Source organism: Cebus imitator, unplaced genomic scaffold (genome assembly GCF_001604975.1).
Source record: "Cebus imitator isolate Cc_AM_T3 unplaced genomic scaffold, Cebus_imitator-1.0 Scaffold541, whole genome shotgun sequence".
NCBI classification, from domain to species: domain Eukaryota; kingdom Metazoa; phylum Chordata; class Mammalia; order Primates; family Cebidae; genus Cebus; species Cebus imitator.
In genome coordinates, this window is record NW_016107856.1 from 1,484,694 (window position 1) to 1,507,045 (window position 22,352).

A 22,352-nucleotide genomic window follows, 5' to 3' on the forward strand; every position below is an offset into this window, starting at 1 on the left:
AAGATGCTCTTTGAATGGAACTAAACTCAGGAAACTTGCCGTTGGATTTGTGTGGAACAGACTAGATGGGCTCTGGGGTAGACCAGCAGGACCTCTTTCAGTCCCTCTCCATCAGGGTGTCTATCCATATAGGCAGCCTCTGTATGTGATCATCAACTCTGCAGAGAAGGGTTGAAGGTGGCCATTTTCAAAGTGGAAAGTGATTAATGGGCCAATGTGAGGCTCATTTATCTGCAGCCAGAGCCTTCATTAACTCTGTTCCTTGGACAGGTGCCACCTTGCAGTGGAGCTGGTAGAAGCAAGCACTTACATTCAGCATCATGCAAGAAGGGTTGTGCTTCAGTGCCAGGCCCCTGCCTACCTCTGGGAGCAGCTTACAGGGCTCTGAGTTCCAATTCTTAACATTCTCCTTCACTGTGTTAGGCTTGACTATTAATTAGTGCTTTGTCATTCTCTGAAGCTTCTAGATACTCCAGGAATTGTGTTAATCTATTTATACACATGGTCTCATTTGTTTTTCTGATAGCCCTCCAAGGGAGGTCTTACTAAGCCCATTTTCCAGATACGGATGTTACTCCATTGTGCTTAAAGAGATTCACACACACTATCTCATATCTTATCTTTTGTGAGGGAGGTATTTCAGCCTCATCTTAGGAACAGGTAAACTGAGGCTGAGATGATGACGAAGCCAACTTCCTGGGTCTTAGAACTGAGAGGCAGAACGAGCTGGGAAGGCCTAGGTCTTCGGGCCTCAGAAACAGCCATCTGCCCCCACTGCACAGCTCTTCTCCGTCTCTATCACGGCGGTCTGATAAATAATTCCAGAAAACGTTCATGGCTCAGAAACATCTTTTTGAGTTAGATCTTCTCCAAGATCAATACAATTTCATTAAACACTGCGTATTCATAAGGGATGGGAACTTAAAGACCCATTTCACAGTCCCCTCGTTTTACACAAGAGGAACCAGCTGCATCGTTAACACGATGACCTGGTCTCAGTGAGGCCCCACAGTAACTTTGTGTGGTGAGTCATTATCCTCATTTTCCAGATGAGGCTGACCAGAGGCTTAGGGAGTCTTAGCAATTTGCCGTCATCACTCCATCAGTAAGTGGCAGAGCTAACAATAGCACCTCCTGAAAACATTCTTTCTTAAAGGTGTTGGTAAGAGCCTACCCAAAATTGCAAGAATTTTGCCCTGAAGTAGGAGTGGCAAGAGCACTTCTATTGCATCTCAGATTGCAGACTCAGGGAAGCCTGGCTTATACGCTAATCCTGTTATCAACCCTAGAGATTAAGCATTCAGTGGGGAAGTGAGTATTGTTTGGAGACTACTTGCTAAAGAAATGTTTCAGGTCTAATAGCTACCATGGTACTCAGCAGTGCTAGAAAAGAAAAGAAGAGAAAAGAAAAGAAAGAGAAGAAAGAAAGAGAAGAGAAAAGAAAGACAGGGAAAGGAAAGGAAAAGAAAGGAAAGGGGGAAGGAAGAAGGGAAAGAGAGAGAAGACAGAGAGAGAGAAAGAAGAGAGAGGAAGAAAACCCCAGCAGTACTGGTTTTCTTGATGGCTGTCTGACCTCTTGTGGCTGGCATTGGGTATAGCAGTTTGTGGTAACTGAATGGAAGATTTTCATGACAAAACTAATAGCAATGTGTGAAGTAAATATTATCTCCATTTTAGAGGGGCTTGTATTTTTTCTAAGATTATTTAACAAATATTATTTCTATATTTTAAAATAAAAGAGAGGGCAGTTCTTAATTAAAAACTCCAGTAGGAGGGAAAAAATAGAAGAAAAAATCTTTAAAAAATGAGAATTCTTTCATTCATTCATTCATTCTATTCATTTAAATAGTGATAAAAGTAAAGAAATATTAAAATCCTGAGAATAAAATGGCACATGAAGTTTCACATTTGATAGAGAAGGAAAAAACTCACTGTTAGGCACATTACAGTGAAACTTAAGATCATGAAGACAGGCCTCTTTCAACTTTTCAGAAAAAAAGGTCAGCTTTGTGAAGGAGGATCAGATTGACATTAGACATCTCAGTAAGAAACCTACATGTAAAATGCTGGTGACTTAGTATGTCTTATACCATTGAAGGAAAAAAACTTTAAACCTACAATTCTATATTTAGTTCAATTATTTAAATTAATCAAAAATAAAAAAGACTGCAAAATGTTTACTACTCAAAGACCGTTTTTGATGAGGACACTGAAAATCTACTCTTAGCAATTTTCAAATATGCACAATACTTTTGCAGAAAATATTCTAGCAAGAAGAGAAACTCGGGAGAGTGCTATGTGTTTGTAAATATACCAGGATAAGTAATTGACTCAGTAAAGTATACCGTTATTTAAATGATAAAGGACTCAAAAGAGTAAACAACAATTAAAATTTTAGATAATATCAGAAAATCTAATGGGATTGGTGATGGTGACAGGAGAGAAATGCGAGTATGCTAAATTATAACTATTGATACATTTATAACATTATAGAGCAAAATAAAAATACAGGGCCTAGTAAGTTATGGGTAACAATTAAAATTGTTTTTTTTTTTAAATAGAGCTTTCAAGTTAACGGAGGTAAATTTGATGGAATGGAAAGCAGAAAAGGAGAAAAAAAGGAAAAAACGTATAGGAAATGGAAAGAATGGTATAAGATGGCAGAGACAAATTCCAATAGAACAAATTATAATAAACATGTGTATTGAACTCACTAATCAAAAGAGAGAATCTTAAATTGGCCAAAAAAAAATCCAGCAATATTATGTTCACAGAAGACAGAGATAAAAGGCACAAAAAACTTGGAAATGAAAGGGCAGAAAATTATATACTGGGAATAAAAGTTGGGATAGCAATTTTAATATAAAATATAAATAAAGGCAAAACTAATAAGAGACAAGGAGAAATACTTTATAAAATAAAGAAACAAATGATAAAATAATAAAAATATATACACATAAAAATATGAACTTAAAACAGCTAAAATAAGAATGGTAAAATGACAAAAATAATATACTAGGATAATCAGAAAGCTAAACATTATTATGCATAGAATTAAAATGAAAGATTTCTCTTTCTCTGATGCTGATAGATCGATAAAAATATACAAATCTATAAAAATATTTGTTTTATATAATCTATAATCTTGAATACATCTGGGGAAGAGGTGAAGAGAATGAGCTTTCAAATGAATAGAAAGAGCAATTCAAACAGATGAAATATTCACAGAATGTTCACATATACAGGGTCAGCAAGGGAACCTCAGAAATTGAAGTCAAGCTGTTATTTAATCTTAACGTGATATAGTCTGAAATCTATACTAAAATAACTAAAAATGTGTGTTTGAAAACAGTTACAAACTTCAAAACAGTTTTTGAATTGAAGAAGATATTTTTACAAGAATTAAAAGTACTTTGACCTGAACAGCAATAAACACTATTTGTGTTAAAATTTATGGGATACAGCTAAAATAGTACTTTGAGTTAAATTCATAAATTTAACTATATTTATTAGAAAATAATAAGCATTGACATTGGGCACATCCTGTTGGTAAATAAATAAAATAAGTATTGAAAACAAGTCAGATAAGCCCCCCTGAAATGAAGTTGGAAATCAAATAGAGAATAGCAATCTAAAAACAGTAACAAAAAAGGCTAACAAAACCAAAAGCTGGCTTTGAAAAGACTAACAAGATAGATAAAATCCATAAATATAAAAGAGTAAGATCCAAATAGGACACAGGGTGAGGAAGGAGATGTGGCTACAGTCACAAGCAATCATTAAAATAATACAAGAATATTATGAACTATCTGCCAATAATTCTGAAAACAGACAAAATCAATACATTTCTGGAAAAACAAAAAATGTCAAAATTGGCAAAATATTTTAACAAATAAATAGGTATTAATATTAACACAGTAATAAAATGCCCCCCACTCCACTCCACCAGAGCCTCAAACTCAGTTTTATAAGAAAGTACTGTACTAAAAAATGTCAAGGAACAGATAAGTTAATTTTTATTTTTGTTTCTTTTTTGAGATAGGGTCTCACTCTGTCACCCAGGCTAAAGTGCCCTGGCATGATCTCACGTCACTGCAACCTCCACCTCCCGGGTTCAAGTGATTCTCTCACTCCATCCTCCTGAGTAGCTGGGATTACAGGTGTGTGCCACCACACCTGGTTTTTGTTTTTTTGTAGAGGTGGGGGTTTCACCATGTTGGCCAGGCTGATCTCAAACTCCTGACCTCAAGTGATCCCCCGACCTCAGTCTCCCAAAGTGCTTGGATTACAAGCATGAACCACCTCACCCAGCCTAGAACAAATAACCTTTACCTTAAAAAGTTGTTGCAGAAAATATTAAAAAGAGAAAGACTTTTCTTCACTTTACATGAACAATATAACCATGATCCAGTATATTATAGTCCTATTTCATTTATGGGTTTTAATGTGAAAATCTTAAATGAAATAATAACTTACCAAATCCCACAGTTTATGAAAAATAATATAATATGATCAAGTTAAACAAGGCAAGGATGATACGATATCAACAATTTTATTAACTTTATAACTCAGCTTTATAATGGAGTGAAGACAAAAGGAATGTGACTGTCTCAATAGATGTAGAAAAAAATCACAATAAATGTCAAAACATTTCCAGTAAAAATTATAAAATAGCCTTTAATAAGGTTACAAGAAACACCACCCTCACATAGAGAAAATTTCTAAGCATTCTCTGTAATACTGTAAAACTGTAATAGCATGAGAACACTCGCTATCATGACTGTGGACTGTTTAATACATACAGGGGCTTAACCAATGGGTAAACACAAAAGATAAATGAGCATAGATATTGAAAGGAAAGAGAATAAAATATTATTTACAGCTGACAAAAATCATTTACACAGAAAGCACAATAGAATCAACAGGTAAGCTAGTGGATCTAATGAGAGGGTCAACATTTCACAACCACCATAGCCTGTTAGAAAAGTACTAAAACATGAGACAGCATTTACAGCAACTGAAAGTAATTGGAAATTGATCTAACAGAATATACAAGGCTTCGGCTGTGAAAATTTATGACTCCAAAAAAGGGCAAAAAAGATGACCCAAGAAAATGGATGTGGCATGTTTATGCACGGGAAAAACCACAAGAACGTCCGTTCTCTCCTATTTATAAATTTGTTGCAAGTTCGTTCAAAATTCCAAAATGAGGTTTTGAGCAATTTCATGCATTTATTATAAAATGTATATGGAGGAATCGAGGTCCATGAATACCTAAGTCAGTTTTGAAAAGTAAAAGAGGACATTTGTCGTGCCTACCAGACACATGTAGGAGTAGGAGCCTACATGTGAGTAGGAGAAGGAGCCGTGACCTGCTGTGACCCCAAAGCTCACAATGGTCCGTACTCTGGGGCTCCAGCCACAATGTCTGTTCATGTTACCTGTAAGTCTTGAGCTCCTCTCTTTAAAAACTCTGATGCTAAGTCCAGTGGGGTGAAATGAATTACTACAATTTGATGCTAGGCAAGAGAAAGGGCATAGAATTTGGTACATTTCAAACTAACCAGGTCCTAATTCACATTTTGAACAAGCAGAAAAATTCAGCTTATTGGTTTCAATAAACCTTAGAAACCAATTCAACAAACCCCCCTCAGCAATGTGCTTCCAGTCAATTTCTCTAAACCGGGCACAGCTCTGAGCAGCACAAATTTCTACACACTGTAGAGGATACAAGGGAGATCCAACCACGCTTTCATGGCACTTAGAACCTAGTGGGGAACAGAAATCACACGTAGAATATCTTAGAAATCTCCATCTATATCATTGTACAGAACCATATTCATGCTGTTGAAATGGTTGCTGCAGAAGTAGAATTGAGCAAAATCAGGGAGAAAGTGTGGCCGGGGCAATGCTCACCAGCTGGTTTAAGATTAGAAAGAAGAACCAGGAGGGGAGTAGCCCAGGCTGGAGGGAGAAGGGTGCACATTGGGGTCCAGCAGGTACAGAGAACGTGCTGACCGTAGGCATCTCCATCACTCCCGATCCCTCACCTTCACCTGACACAAGCAGGCTCAACAGAGAGACTGGGGCAGTGTCTATCATCCCACCCAACCACACAGACAAAGAAACTAAGACCTAGAGATGGGAAGAAACCTGTTCAAAGTCACATGGCCACAGGACTGGCGTTCAGGGCTTCAAACTCACAGACAAGTGTGCCCTCCTCTGTATGAAGCTGCCCCTCTGACTGCATGGTCTGAAGGAGGGTGTCAGCCATGATGTAGGGTGGTACTTTTAACAAGTCATCAGGAAAAGTTTCAGGCTGTCCCATTCCAAGAAAGAGGGAAAATGGAGAGGGCTTTGAAATTGCTCTGGTGTATGTCTGGGAGGCAGGGATAGGGAGAGTGCCCTCTGATGTTGGTGAGCAGAACATCTTCAGTTACACGACCAGGAGAGTGAATTGTCCGCTAGAGTTTGGTGCTTTGGACCTATGCCTGCAGAAGTGGGTCACCAGTGAGAACTGTCACCCATCTCTTCAACTTGCTTTGTCCAGCAGCCTTATCCTCAAGGCAAGATATCCACATAATCGCTGTTACTGTTCTTTGGAGAGAAAAAAAGCAGACCAGTCATGAGACCACACCCAGAAGTCATATCAAACAACCCCACTCAAAAGAAAGAAGACCCCTCCCCAGGCACAGAGCCCACTTGATGCCACCTCAAAGTTATCTCTTCAAAGGCTGGGGTACCACAGGGAGCTCTCCTAACAAAATAGGGGATCTCTTTATAAACCAAGCCGCAGAGCTTCCCGCACAGGTGTTTCCATTCACCAGCAAGACACCCGTGCTATCCTTGAAGTAAGAACACCTGAAGCTTGTTCTAAGGCAGCAAAGGGAAGGGGAGGAAGAGGGTGACGGGGAAGATTTCCTCCTCCGTAGCCGAGAATTTTGGAGCTCGCTGTGTTAGCACTGACCCGGCATGGAAAGTTGGTAAGTCAGCACTGGCCTGGCATGGAAAGTTGGTAGAGTGGGATTCATGCCCAGTTCTTGGGGAAGATTTCTGAGGTTTCGTCTCTTGGGATTTGTGATTCTTTTCTGACTGTCGAGACAAATACTACCACCACCCCAGCTGGTCCCAGCAGCTCACCTGGGTTTGCCTAAGGGCTGCAGCACAGATACATTTCTGGGTTGCTAGCCCTGCCACATTTTATGCTTTTTATTCTATAAATTTTGGGGGAAAGTAGCTGTGGGTCTACATTTCTAGAGCTGGACCTATAGAAAGTGATTTTTGTGTTTCCATGAGTACACACTGCCCTTCATGGGGATGGGGTGGGGGACAGAGAAATAATGGTAGGGGAGGAGGTTGTATTTTAATCATTAAAACAATATGCTTAGCCTTGCTGGGGAGATGAGAAGCCAGCTATTGCAGCCTAAAGGGTGACTTTGCTGCAGACAGTGTAGAAAGGCATGGAGTGATTGCAGGCTTCCCGAGAACTCTCTGTCCTCTGTTCCTCTGCCTCGGGAGGACATCTGATCTCATCCCATCACCTGCCACTGATAACTGCAGTCCCTTTCACTGAGAATATAGCCACACATTCCAACATGGGAAAACAGGATTAAGCCCTAAGTGTTTCTGGAAGTCTGAGTTAAATTCAAACAACATTGCAAATGACAGATAATAAATTCTTTCCTGAAAGCAGATTTCAAGGATGTGGGTAAGCAAGAATGACTGCTCGTGATATCATTTGAGAGGTCTCGGTAGGGATTCTCTGTGCACAGATTTACTGACCATCTCTTTTTCCACCATGGCTTCATACGTTTAAAAATGTATCTGACATAATTTGACACCCAGCACTTTATAAATGAATGCTTAGCAAATATTAAGCAAAATGTAACAGTATGAGCATTGGGGAGAAATTGAAGGGCTAAAGTGATTTTCTCATTTGAAAACCTGTCCATTTGCCCATTTATTCTCAAACTTGAATGGCCTGCACAAGTTCACAGAATGCATTTGAAGTCAGCTGTCTGCCCCGGAACCACCCTTGCTAGCCTGGCTGCAAATGCAGCAAGATCTATGTGTTGGCCTTCGGGGACTAGAAGACACCACTTCTCAACAAAATGGAAACTGCTCTTAGTAGGATGAAGCTTTTTAGAGAATGTCATAGAAAAGAACATTTATCTGTATTGAGTTTTACAAAGGAAGGCATTGGTGGAAATAGAATTAAGAATCCTTTCTGGCCCCCATGTGAGAGATTTTACCATAAATGTTTCCAACTCCAATTTCGTTTGTCTCCACCTCAAGCTGGGGCTGGTTCTCTTTATTGGCTTTAAAAGGCCAACCACCAGCCCCTGATTTGGTTTTTCATATTTGGAGATCAGTTCCTTTAGGTTTGGAAAGACCTGTTTTGGAACACCTTCCGCAGCCTGCAAAAATACAAGAAAGAATATTAGGCATGATCATGTAATTGTGTGTAAAATGTGACACTTCTCAAAACAGTGGTTTTTCACGGCTGCCTCTATGAGCCGATGAACTGAAAGTGAGTGGCCAGAGCTCACACACTTCCAGTTCACAGAAACTCTCATTTCTGTTTTGTTTTTAAAGATTTCTTTATACATTTTTATTTATATATAATTATTATTATGTTATTGTACTTTAGGTTCTGGGGTATATGTGCAGAACATGCAGGATTCTTGCATAGGTACATACATGGCAATGTGGTTTGCTGCCTTCATCCCCGTCACCCACATCTGACATTTCTCCCTATATTATCCCTCCCCAACTCCCTATACCCCACTGTCTCTCCCCTAGTCCTCCTCAATAGTCCCGAGTGTGTGATGCTCCCCTCCCTGTGTCCATGTGTTCTCATTGTTCAACACCCACCTATGGGTGAGAACATGAGGTGTTTGATTTTCTGTTCTTGTGTCAGTTTGCTGAGAATGATGGTTTCCAGGTTCATCCATCTCCCTACAAAGGACACGAACTCATTGTTTTTTATGGCTGCATTGTATTCCATGGTGTATATGTGCCACGTTTTCCCTGTCCAGGCTATCATTGATGGGCATTTGGGTTGGTTCCAGGGCTTTGCTATTGTAAACAGTGCTGCAATGAACATACGTGTGCATGTGTCTTTATAATAGAACGATTTATAATCCTTTGGATATATACCCAGTAATGGGATTGCTGGATCAAATGGAATTTCTATTTCTAGGTCCTTGAGGAATCGCCATACTGTCTTCCACAATGCTTGAACTAATTTACACTCCCACTAACAGTGTAAACGTGTTCCTATTGCTCCACATCCTCTCCAGCATCTGTTGTCTCCAGATTTTTTAATGATCTCCATTCTAACTGGCATGAGATGGTATCTCAATGTAGTTTTGATTTGCATTTCTCTGATGACCAGTGATGATGAGCATTTTTCCATATGTTTGTTTCATATGTTTGTATGTCTTCTTTTGTAAAGTGTCTGTTCATATCCTTCTCCCACTTTTGAATGGGTTTGTTTTTTTCTTGTAAATCTGTTTTAGTTCTTTGTAGGTTCTGGATATTAGCCCTTTGTCAGATGGGTAGATTGCAAAAATTTTTTCCCCTTCTGTTGGTTGCCATTTCACTCTAATGATTGTTTCTTTTGCTGTGCAGAAACTCTGGAGTTTAATTAGATCCCATTTGTCTATTTTGGCTTTTGTTGCCAATGCTTTTGGTGTTTTATTCATGAAGTCCTTGCCTATGCCTATGTCCTGAATGGTTTTGCCTAGATTTTCTTTTAAGGTTTTAATGGTGTTAGGTCTTATGTTTAAGTCTTTATTCCATCTGTAGTTAATTTTAGTGTAAGGTGTCAGGAAGGGGTCCAGTTTCTGCTTTCTGCACATGGCTAGCCAGTTTTCCCAACACCATTTATTAAACAGGGAATCATTTTCCCATTGCTTGTTTTTTTCAGGTTTGTCAAAGATCAGGTGGTTGTTGATGTGTGGCATTGCCTCTGAGGCCTCTGTTCTGTTCCATTGGTCTATATTTCTGTTTTGGTAACAGTACTATGTTGTTTTGATTACTGTAGCCTTGTAGTATAGTTTGAAGTCAGGTAGCGTGATGCCTCCAGCTTTGTTCGTTTTGCTGAGAATTGACTTGGCTGTGTGGGCTCTCTTGTTTCCATGTGAAGTTTAAGGTGGTTTTTTCCAGTTGTGTGAAGAGGGTCATAGGTAGCTTGATGAGGATAGCATTGAATCTATAAATTACTTTGGGCAGTATGGCCATTTTCACAATATTGATTCTTCCTAACCATGAGCGTGGAATGTTTTTCCATCTGTTTGTATCCTCTCTTATTTCCTTGAGCAGTGGTTTGTAGTTCTCCTTGAAGAGGTCCTTTACGTTCCTTGTTAGTTGTTTTCCTAGGTATTTTATTCTCTTTGTAGCAATTGTGAACGGCAGTTCATTCTTGATTTGGCTCTCTTTAAGTCTGCTTATTGGTATATAAGTCTGCTTATTGGTACATTGATTTTGTATCCTGAGACTTTGCTGAAGTTTCTTATCAGTTTCAGGAGATTTGGGGCTGAAACGATGGAGTCTTCTAAATATATAATCATGTTGTCTGCAAATAGAGACAATTTGACTTCCTCCCTTCATAATTGAATACCCTTTATTTCTTTTTCTTGTCTGATTTCCCTGGCTAGAACTTCCAATACTATATTGAATAGGAGTGGTGAGAGAGGGCATCCTTGTCTAGTGCCAGATTTCAAAGGGAATGCTTCCAGTTTTTGCCCATTCAGTATGATATTGGCTGTGGGTTTGTCATAAATACGTTTTACTATTTTGAGATACATTCCGTCGATACCTAGTTTATTGAGAGTTTTTTAGCATAAAGGGCTGTTGAATTTTGTCAAAGTCCTTCTCTGCATCTATTGAGATAATTATGTGGTTTTTGTCTTTGGTTCTGTTTATGTGGTGGACTATATTTATAGACTTGCATATGTTGAACCAGCCTTGCATCCCTGGGATGAAGCCTACCTGATCATGATAGATAAGATTTTTGATGTGCTGTTGCAATCAGTTTGCCAGTATTTTATTGAAGATTGTTGCATCAGTGCTCATCATGGAAATTGGCTTGAAGTTTTCCTATTTTTGTTGAGTCTCTGCTGGGTTTTGGTATCAGGATGATATTGGTCTCATAAAATGATTTGGAAGGGTTTCCCTTTTTTTGGATTGTTTGGAATAATTTCAGAAGGGGTGGTACCAGCTCTTCTTTGTACGTCTGGTAGAATTCAGCTGTGAACCCATCTGGACCTGGGCTTTTTTTGGTTGGTAGGCTATTAATTCCTGCCTCAACTTCAGCCCTTGTTATTGGTCTATTCAGGGTTTTGACTTCTTCCTGGTTTAGGCTTGGGAGGGTGCAAGTGTCCAGGAATTTATCCATTTCTTCCAGGTTTACTGGTTTATGTGCATAGAGTTGTTTGTAGTAATCTCTGACGGTGGTTTTTATTTCTGTGGAATCTGTGGTGATATCCCCTTTGTCGTTTTTTATTGTATCTATTTGATTCTTCTCTCTTTTCTTTTTTATTAATCTGGCTAGTGGCCTGTTTGGTTGATCTTTTCAAAAAATCAGCTCCTGGATTTATTGATTTTTTGAAGGGTTATTTTGTGTCTCTATCTTCTTCAGTTCTGCTCTGATCTTAGTTGTTTCTTATCTTCTGCTAGCTTTTGAGTATTTTTGATCTTGCTCCTCTAGCTCTTTCAATTTTGATGATAGGGTGTCGATTTTAGACCTTTCCTTGCTTCTCATGTGGGCATTTATTGCTGCAAATTTTCCTCTAGACACTGCTTTAAATGTTTCCCAGAGATTCTGGTACGTTGTGTCTTCGTTTTTATTGGTTTCAAAGAACATCTTTATTTCTGCCTTCATTTTATTGTTTACCCAGTCAACATTCAAGAGACAGTTGTTCAGTTTCCATTAAGTTGTACAATTCTGAGTTAGTTTCTTAATCCTGAGTTCTAATTAGATTGCACTGTGGTCTGAGAGACTGTTATGATTTCCATTCTTTTGCATTTGCTGAGGAGTGATTTACTCCCAATTATGTGGTCAGTTTTAGAGTAGGTGTGATGTGGTGCTGAGAGGAAGGTATATTCTGTGGATTTGGGGTGGAGAGTTCTGTAAATGTCTATTAGGTTTGCTTGGTCCAGTTCTGAGTTCAAGTCCTGGATATCCTTGTTAATTTTCTGTCCGTTGATTTGTCTAATATTGACAGTGGAGTGTTAAAGTCTCCCACCATTATTGTGTGGGAGTCTAAGTCTCTTTGTAGGTCTTTAAGAACTTGCTTTATGTATCTAGGTGTTCCTGTATTGGGTGTGTATATATTTGGGATTATTAGCTTTTCTTGTTGCATTGATCCTTTTACCATTATGTAATGTCCTTCTTTGTCCCTTTTGATCTTTGTTGATTTAAAGTCTATTTTATCAGAGACTAGGATTGCAACTCCTGCTTTTTTTTACTCTCCATTTACTTGGTAAATCTTCCTCCATCCCTTTATTTTGAGCCTATCTGTATCCTTGCACGTGGGATGGGTTTCTTGGATACAGTACACCAATGGGTTTTGACTTTCTATCCAATTTGCCAGTCTGTGTCTTTTGATTGGAGCATTTAGCCCATTTACGCTCAAGGTTAATATTGTTATGTGTGAATTTGATCCTGCCATTTTGATGCTAGCTCGTTGTTTTGCCCATTAGTTCATGCAGCTTCTTCATTGTGCTCTTTACCATTTAGAACATTTTTGGAGTGGCTGGTACTGGTTGTTCCTTTCTGTTTTTAGTGCTTCTTTCAGGAGCTCTTCTGAGGAGAAACTCTCATTTCTAAGACCAACCTCTGACTTGAGCCACTCTGAGTAAAGAGGATTTGCATTCAGGGGATCTCAATGCAGTCCATAGTATCGATTGAACCCCATCCTTGGCCAGTTTATCTGGGGCAGTTCTTGCAGATTCACTGTGAAGTGTACCCCTCTAAGAGCTTATGTCTGTACCCTACTGGGAGGCTTTGCTATCTTAGAGGATGATCAGAAGTGGACTTCTGATGGGAATGCAAAAACGAAATGTTTAAAAGATTTTCCAACTGTTATTTTAAGTTCAGGGGTACATGTGCAGGATGTGCAGGTTTGTTATACAGGTAAACAATAGGTAAACATGTGCCATGGTGGTTTGCCTCATAGATCATTCCATCATCCAGATATTAAGCCCAGCATTCATTGGCTGTTTTTCCTGATTCTCTCCCTCCTCCCACCCTCCACCCTCCACCCTCCAACAGGCCTCAGTGTGTGTAGGTCTCTGTGTGTCCATGTGTTCTTGTCACTCAGCTCCCACCTATAAGTGAGAACATGCAGTATTTGGTTTTCTCTTCCTGTGTTAGTTTGCTAAAGATAACAGCCTCCAACTCCAACCACGTCCCTGCAAAGGACATGATCTCATTCTTTTTTATGGCTGCTGGTGTATATATACCACATTTTCTTTATCCAGTCTATCATTGATGGGCATTTAGGTTAATTGCATGTCTTTAAAATATGCAATTTGTATACTGGATGAATTCAGAAACTCCAAGTGAGGAAAGCCAGACCAAAAACGTCCTAATGTAAATAGAAAGTAGGAATGGCAACACAACTCAGTTAAGTTGTAAATAGTTGTTTTCTGTTTACTAGCTATACTAGTTGTTTTCTGTTTACTTGTATAGCTAGTAAACAAGTACTATTTTCTAATATAACCTTTAAAAAATAATTTTAAAATAAAAAGAATTTTCTGGCTGGGCACGGTGGCTCACGCCTGTAATCCTAGCACTTTGGGAGGCTGAGGTGGGTGGGATCACTTGAGGTCAGGAGTTTGATACCAGCCAGGCCAACATGGTAAAACCCTGTGTCTACTAAAAATACAAAAAATTAGCTGGGTATGGTGGCAGGCACCTGTAATCCCAGCTACTCAGGAGGCTGAGGCAGAGAATCGCTCGAACAAGGATGGAGGTTGCAGAGAGCTGAGATGGTGCCACTGCACTCCAGCCTGGGTGATAGAATGAGACTCCGTCTCTTTCTGGTTCCATCCTGCATCACTGTTGAGTCTTCTAATACAACAGAGGCTTTGGTTGGAGTCCAGGTTGGTGCATTTGACCACTGGAGGAGCCACAGTGGAATAACAGTGGAGGTTATTCAAAAGTAGAACCCTAGCCTAGAATCTTTTTATTTCTCTTAGGGGAAAACCAGGTTAACTCTTGATCTGACTCTCATCTCTGCATTGTGCTTTCTGTTTTAGAATGTTTTCACGCAGTCATGGCTCAGGTCGAAGACATGTTCCCAGGCTCTTTTTCCTAAGCCTTTTTGCTGTTGTTGTCGCAGTCCTTTTTTGTTCTTACCTGTATCTTGTAATACCCATGTCTCTCTCTGAAGATTCGGTATGTGTAGACAGTATTTTTGAACCTGTGGAAAAATGACTATGTGAATCATAATGTTCTATGTAAATCCAAGTAACATCTATCATTATATTTCATATGCGATACCTTTGTTCATCTTCAATCCTAAAAAGAAACTTTTTCTTTTTTTTCTTTTTTTGAGACAACATCTCACTCTGTCACCCAGGCTGGAGTGCAGTGGCACAATGTTGGCTCACCTCAACCTCCGCCTCCTGGGTCCAAGCAGCTCTCCTGCCTCAGCCACCTGAGTGGCTGGGACTACAGGCATGCACCACCATGCTCAGCTAATCTCTGTATTTTTAGTAGAGACAGGGTTTCACCATATTTGCCAGGCTGATCTTGAACTTCTGACCTCACGTGATCCACCCACCTCAGTCTCCAAAGTGCTTGGATTACAGGCATGAGCCACTGCATCTGGCCAAAAGAAACTGTCTTAATTCACTTTTTGCCACTATAATAGACTACCACAGACTGGGTAAATTATAAATAATAGAAGTTTATTTGGCTCACAGTTCTGGAGGCTGGAAAATTCAAGATGGAAGAGCTGCATCTGGTGAGGGTGTTCTTGCTGTGTTGTAATATGGTGCAGGGGCATCGCATGGGTGAGACACAAAGAGACAGGATGGGGACCAAACTTATCTTTTTATCAGGAGCCCACTTTCTCAATAACTAACTCACTCATGAGAGATAACAGCATTAATCACCTCTTAAATGTCCCACCTCTTAATACTATTACAACAACAATTAAATTCCAACATGAGTTTCAAAGGAGTCATTCAAACCATAGCACTAATCATTTTCAGGCCCCTTCATTTGTGGGAATTTGAAAAAAAAAAAAAAAAAAAAAAAAAACAGGGTTTTGAAACGGGAACTGTTATTCTGATGTTGAAAGTCTCGGCTCTGGGAAAGAGAATAAGGAAAGAAGGTCTGTCTGCAAATTCCATAGTCTTGATACTTCTCTATAGTTTTGTTTATTTAATTAAATTAATTTATTTAGTGTGTGAAGCAGGGTCTCACTCTGTCACCCAAGTGGGGAGTGCAGTGGCATAATCATGGCTCACTGCAGCCTTGACCTTCCTGGGCTCAACCGATTCTCCCACCTTGGCCTCATGAGTAGCTGGAACTACAGAGCACACCACCACACTCAGCTAGTTTTTTTGTATTTTTTGTAGAGACGGGGTTTTGCCACATTGCCCAGGTGAGTCTCAAACTCCTGAGCTCAAGCCTACCTTGGCCTCTCAAAGTGTTGGGATCACAGGCGTGAGCCACCACACCTGGCCACTAATATTTTCTCTTAGTTTAAAAATACATAGAAAGAAAAATGCATGACAATAGTAGCACAAAGGCTTAGGTGAAGTGTGGGAGAAGTGAAAGGATATTATTACAAGGTTCTGATACTACAGGTGAAGTGGCATAACGTTTCTCAAATATAGACTAGAAGTTAAACATGTATAGTATAGATACTAAGTAAACTACTAAAACTCAAGGAGTTATAGCTAGCAAGTCCTCAGAAGAGATAATTTAGAAACATAAAAATAGTCAATCAACCCCAAAGTAGGCAGATTACTTATTAGATACAACTCCAAAACCATGATCCACAGGAGGCAAAATTGATAAAATGGGCTTCATTCAAATTGAGAATCTCTGGCCTTTGAAATATACCATTAAAAGAAGGAAAATACAAGTCACAAACTGGAAAAACATACTGCAAATCGGCTATCTCATAAGGGACTCACATCCAAAATATGTAAAGAATTATCACAACTCATAATAAAATAATCTAATTTTAAAATGTGTAAAATATTTGAACAGACACCTCATCAAAGAAAATATACCCATGCATTTACTGTCAGTTGATTTTTGACAAAGGGATCAAGAACACGCAATGGGAAAAGAACAGCCTCTTCAATAAACTGTTCGGGAAAAACTGGATCTCCACAGGCAGAAAAATAAAATTGGATCCTTATTTCATACCATATGTGAAAATCAACTGAAAATGCATTAAGACTTGAATGTTAGACCTGGAGCTGTAAAACTACTGGAAGAAACCATGGGAGAATAGCTCCACACCATTAGTCTGACCTATGATTTTTGGATATCATGCCTAAAGCACGGACAACAAAGGCGAATAATAGACAAATGGATTGTATCAACCTTAAAAGCTCAACCTTAAAAGCTTCTGCACAGCAAAGAAAACAACAAAGTAAAGAGATAACCCACAGTGCGGGGCATGGTGGCCCATGCCTGTAATCCCAGCACTTTGGGAGGCTGAGGCAGCAGAATCGTTTGAACCTGGGAGGCAGAGGTTGCAGCGAGCCAAGGTTGCGCCACTGCACTGCAGCCTGGGAAGCAGAGCAAGGCTCCATCTCGAAAAAAAAAAAAAGAGAAAGAGAGACAACCCGCAGAGTAGGAGAAAATATTTGCACACCATACATCTAATAAGGGGTTAATATCCAAAATATATAAGCAACTCATACAACTCAATAGCAAGAACGCAAATAACTGTATTTAAAAATTAAGAAAATTTGAATAGACATTTTTCAAAAGAAGATATACAAATGGCCAACAGGTACCTGAAAAAATGCTTACCATCACCAATCATCAGAGAAATGCAAATCAAAACCATAATGAGCTGTCATTACAGATCCATTCGAATGACTATTAACAAAAAGACAAAGGATATGGAGAAAGGGGAACCCTTGTACAATGCTGATGGGAATGTAAATTAGTATAGCCATATGGAAAACAGTATGGAGGTTCCTCAAAAAATTAAAAATAGAATTATTATATAACCCCACTACTGCGTATATATTCAATATGCGTATATATTCAATACGCGTATATATTCTAATATGTTGAAGAAATAGCTGCACTGCTGCTTTTATTGCAGCATTAGTCACAATAGCAAAGACATGGAATCAACCTAAGTTGATTAACAGATGAATGAAGAAAGTTACGCACACACATACACACAGACGCACACACAATGGAATATTATTCAGCCACAGAAAAATAAAATCCTGTTACTGCAACAATATGGATGAATCTGGAGGACATTATCCAAAGTGAAATAAGCCAGGCACAGAAAGAAAAATAACCACATGGTCTCACTCATATGTGGCACCTAAAAAATCTCATTAAACTAAAGAGTAGAATGGTGGTTCTCAGGCACTGGCCGTGGGAAAGGGAGGACTGGGGAAATATTGGTCAAAGGATACAAAATTTCGGCTAGACAAGGGATCTATTGTACAACATGGTGACTATAGTTAATAACCATATATTATATGCTTAGATGGGGCACAGTGGCTCGGGCCTGCAATCCCAGCACTTTGGGAGGCCAAACTGGGCAGATCTCCTGAGGTCTGGAATTGAAGACCAGCCTGGCCAACATGGTAAAACTCTTGTCTCTACAAATATAAAAATCACAAAATACAAAAATTAGCTGGGCATGGTGGCGGGCACCTGTAATCCCAGCTACTCAGGAGGCCGAGGCAGGAGAATCACTTGAACGCAGGATGGAGGTTGCAAAGAGCTGAAATGGTGCCACTGCACTCCAGCCTGGCTGACAGAGTGAGACTCCGTCCCAAAAAAATAAATAAAATAAAAACCATACATTATTGAAAAATGCTGAGAGGCAATTTTAAGTTTTCTCACAACAAAAATAATAACTTGATGAGGTAATGCATATGTTAATTAGCTAGATTTAGTCATTCCACAACATATATATATATATTTTTTAAACATCACATTATACACAATAAATACATACAATTTTATGTATCAAATAAAATTAATTAGATTGTATACTTTATGTGCAGCTTATTTTACTTGAGTTAGACTTTAAGTTTTTAAAAATAAAAAGTAAAATTTGCTGTTGAACTTCAATAAAACAAGAAAAGACAATACATGGTTGGCAAGTAAGCACATGAAAGGATACTCCGTATCATTAGTCATTAGTGAATGCAAACTCAGCTCACAATGAGATACCACTACGCACTTACTAATATGGTCAAAATGTAAAAGACTGAGCATTCCACATGTCGGTAAGGCCATGGGGCAATCAGAGCTCATGCAATGCCCATGGGAATGGTGAGACAGTACAATCGCTTTGGAAAACAGTTTGGCAGTTTCTTAAAAAAGATAAGCCTCCGTGGAACACACAACTTAGCCGTTCCAGTCCAGATTACTTACCCAGGAGAAATGAAAGCATATGTCCACACAAAGACTTAGTCACAAATATTCATAACAACTTTAGTTGTACTAGCTATAAATGAGCAAACAAATTGGGATACATCCCTATAGTGGAACGCTAACCAGCAATGCAAAAGAATGAACTACGGATGCATGCAACAACATAGATGGATCTCAAAATAATTATTCTGAATAAAAGAAGTCAGACAAAAAAAGACTACATACTCTATGATTGGATTTATATTAAATTCTGGAAAATACATATTAATCTATAGTGCCAAAAAACAGACCATGATGGCCTGGAGTTTGAGCCTAGGTGGGAGGTATGGTAATGAGAGATTACAAAGAGTTCAAGAAGAGTTTTGGAGGTGATGAATATGTTCATTATCTTGGTTGTGTTAGTTTCATGGGTGTATACACATATGTTAAAATCCATCAAATTGTACACTTTTTATGTCAATGATACCTCAATAAAGCTGTGAGACATGCTCATGGCATTAAAAGGTAGATGAATATAATTTTTTTTATAATATATAAACTAAATTTTAATCCCATATATACATATATATGGTTTTGTTATTTTCATTGATTGGTTTTTGGCATCAGATAGAAAAAGTGTTTCCTATTTGTGCTACTGTGTTCTCAGTAAATATGTAATGGCTTCACCCTCAGTGTGGGAGTGATACACAGTAGATCCTCCCTTTTTGTTTATTCCATGGAAATCATTGTCATCATTTGTGAGAAATACATAATAAATACATGCAAAAATCATTTAAACATCTTTGGCGTTAATTTCTCAGTTGAGATTCGAAAAGGCTGGAATACAGGGCCTCTAAGTTTTCCCTTATCTTTGAATTGTTTTATTCTTTCTAATCTGGTTTAGCTTTCAAAGTAATCATTCCATGAAGTGCTGTGCCCATCTCTGAATCCCTGCTCAATGCATGAACAGTCCACAGATTAGCATGGTCTCATGTGTGGCCACCATTGTGGAGAAACTTATTTGCGTTTGAGTTTTTATTTTACCTAATCTTCAAAAGGTCAGTGGAAGGAAATGCAATCACCGGTGCCCTATAGTGTCAACAATGTGTTCGGCATTTTTCCTTTCCATGATGCAAGTGGGGAACCCAAGTCAATAAAGAAGTATTTTAAGACTTTTGGCCCCTGGCCTTATCACTGATCCTGATCTCAGTGTATCTTGGTGCAACCTTTTGTGGTACTAATTTGTCAGTGTGAGTGAAGATTTTTAAACATCTAGGATTTTATCCTAACTAGAGAGTAAGTACAAAAGTGTAAATCATCCCAAATTACACTGGGCCCACTGAACTAAACTGGAAATGAAAATTGAAAATAACCTAAATGTATGATATATATACATTATAATATAGCAAATCAATAAACTACTAAGCAGTCATAAAGGGATGAGGAAAGATACCTACAATTATGGAAAAAACAAGTTGCAAATGATCATATGTAATAAACCATTATGTACATATATTGGCTTATAGATGCACAGAGAAAAGTCTGGAGAGATGTATGCTGAAATATTTTTTAAAAATGGTGATTTCAGAGTGGTGAGACTGATACAACTTCTGCTTTCTTTTTTGTACCTTTCTCTACATTCGGTTTTCCTAAAACAAACTTTCATTAACTTTATAAGCAACAACAACGAAGTGGATCATTTCTTTTTTTTCTGTACTCTACAATCCTTCCAAAAGTCTCAGAATCTGAGATGCATCAATGACTCTCAAGGCAATAGAAAGACATTGCCATTATTCTTCTTAATGAGAGCATGCAGTAGGTTAGGGCTCAGGTGTTTCTCACCTGCAGCCTTCCTATGGCTTTTCAACGACCTCCTTTTCTTCACCCTTGCAGATGAACCCTTTGCACCTCCTAATAGCTACTCCATTTAATTCAACTGATGATAAAGGCAGACTTAGAGTTCCTGACACTCACAAAGTCACACTACACAGACGCATTTTACACATTGGAGTTGTCTAGAAGCTCTGTCATAGTGTATGATCAGAAAACATTTCCTGTCCGCAGTTACCACATAGCTTTTTGATGAGTGTCATATGCTGCTAGGTCAACTCGCTCTGTGACTTTCTTTCTCTGTTTCTAACCTTCCTCATAGTGTCTTCATTACTAGATATTTAGCTTGGTGAAAGCGCTAAGGTTAGTATATTGCCATTTTAATGCAGCAGAGAAGGGGACAATGCATATCAGAGTCCACTGCCAAGCCCTCAGATCCCCTGCTTGGGCATTTTATAACACACATCCAAGGTGATTACCTGGAACATATTTCAGTAAAGCTGGGGACATAGGTAAGAGAGGGAATGTAATAACATATTAGCAGTTTGGCCCTAGGGAAGTTATTAAATAAGACGCTACAGTTTATTTTCTCACAAAATAGTGATCATGTTACCTACTGCAAAGGGCTTTGCAAAGGACAAATAAGCTAATGCATGTCCATGCTTAGCGAAATGTTTGCTTCATAGAAAACACCCACATGGTAACTTTTTCTGTGTCAGTGAAGACAAGCAGGCTAACACTTGTGTCATAATTCTGGCTTTGCTTGCAAAGGGTTGTATCTTGATGCATGAATTGGTTGATGTGACCTCTTCAGAGAAACCTTTCCTGTAACCAGTGGAAAGCAGCCACCCTGTCTCTCTCTGTCATGTGACTGTTTCATTTTCATCATGTTTTCTCCTTTTACTGGAATGTAACTTCATGAGGGCAGAAACATAGCCAGTAGTATTTATCACTGTATTACCAATGCTTAGGATCACACATGGAACATAATAAGTGCTCAGTATATGCCTGTTGAATGAATGAAGGTTCCACTTAGTCTCCTAAAGTCTCAGCTCCAATATCCAGTTCTCCGCTTTTTGCTCTCAGCTCTGCAGTGCCCTCACGATAGTCTGATCATCACAATTATCACATGCGTCACACTGTCCGTTTACTTTTTAATTTTCCCCGCTAGGCTCTGAGCTGAGTTGAAGGCATCAACTGAGTGTCCAGCACACTGTCTGACATATGAGAGATTTCAAATAATTATTGAACAACTAGAATTTAACAGTGCAATACTTATCTGTATGACAATAAGTTTTTAACAAGGCTCTAGGAGGAGGTAGCTACAGGGGTCACTTGACCTGAGCCTTAAGCCTGAGGGTGAATGAAATTTTGCTTGCCTTTCAGTGACATGCCGAGGGATGCAGGTGAGACCTGATCATGTGCAGGAGCTTAACAAATATTTATTTTTGCCTTTCCACTTGATTTATTTGTTTATTTGTTTTTTAGCATTTCTCAGTGATCTTTGCTTTGGATGAATATGCAAGCTGGGTTGATGCCCCACAGAACAGTTGAGAATACCAAGTTTCAAAGAGAATCCCAATAGGCTGGGTGCAGTGGCTCACGCCTGTAATCCCAGCACTTTGGGAGGCCAAGGTGGGTGGATCACTTGACCCCAAGAGCTTGCAATCAGCCTGGGCAACATAGCAAGATCCCATGTCTACAAAAAATTTAAAAATTAGCCAGGCATGGTAGTGTGCACCAGTCATCCCAGACACTCAGAAGGGCTGAGACAGGATAACCTCTTGAACCCAGAAGGTCAAGGTTTCAGTGAGCCATGATTATGCACTCCAGCCTGGGAGTTGGGGTGAGTCCCTGTCCGAAGAAAAGAGAGAAAGAAAGAAAGAACAAAAGAAAGAATGAAAGAAAGAAAAGGAAGGAAGGAAGG

General features: G+C 39.0%; 1 protein-coding gene across 1 annotated transcript in view; it reads right to left on the bottom strand.

Moving 5' to 3' along the window:
- Positions 1 to 4,531: 4,531 nt before the first annotated feature.
- The window catches only part of SH2D1B (SH2 domain containing 1B), a 21,229-nt gene continuing 3,408 nt past the window's right edge, over positions 4,532 to 22,352 (bottom strand). The window contains exons 2-4 of the mRNA XM_017515045.2: positions 14,369 to 14,432; positions 8,253 to 8,417; positions 4,532 to 6,597 (exon numbers count right to left, since the gene is read on the bottom strand). Of these exons, the coding sequence (XP_017370534.1) occupies positions 6,562 to 6,597; positions 8,253 to 8,417; positions 14,369 to 14,432 (265 nt within the window). The 3' untranslated portion in view covers positions 4,532 to 6,561. The remainder of the gene's footprint in view (positions 6,598 to 8,252; positions 8,418 to 14,368; positions 14,433 to 22,352) is intronic.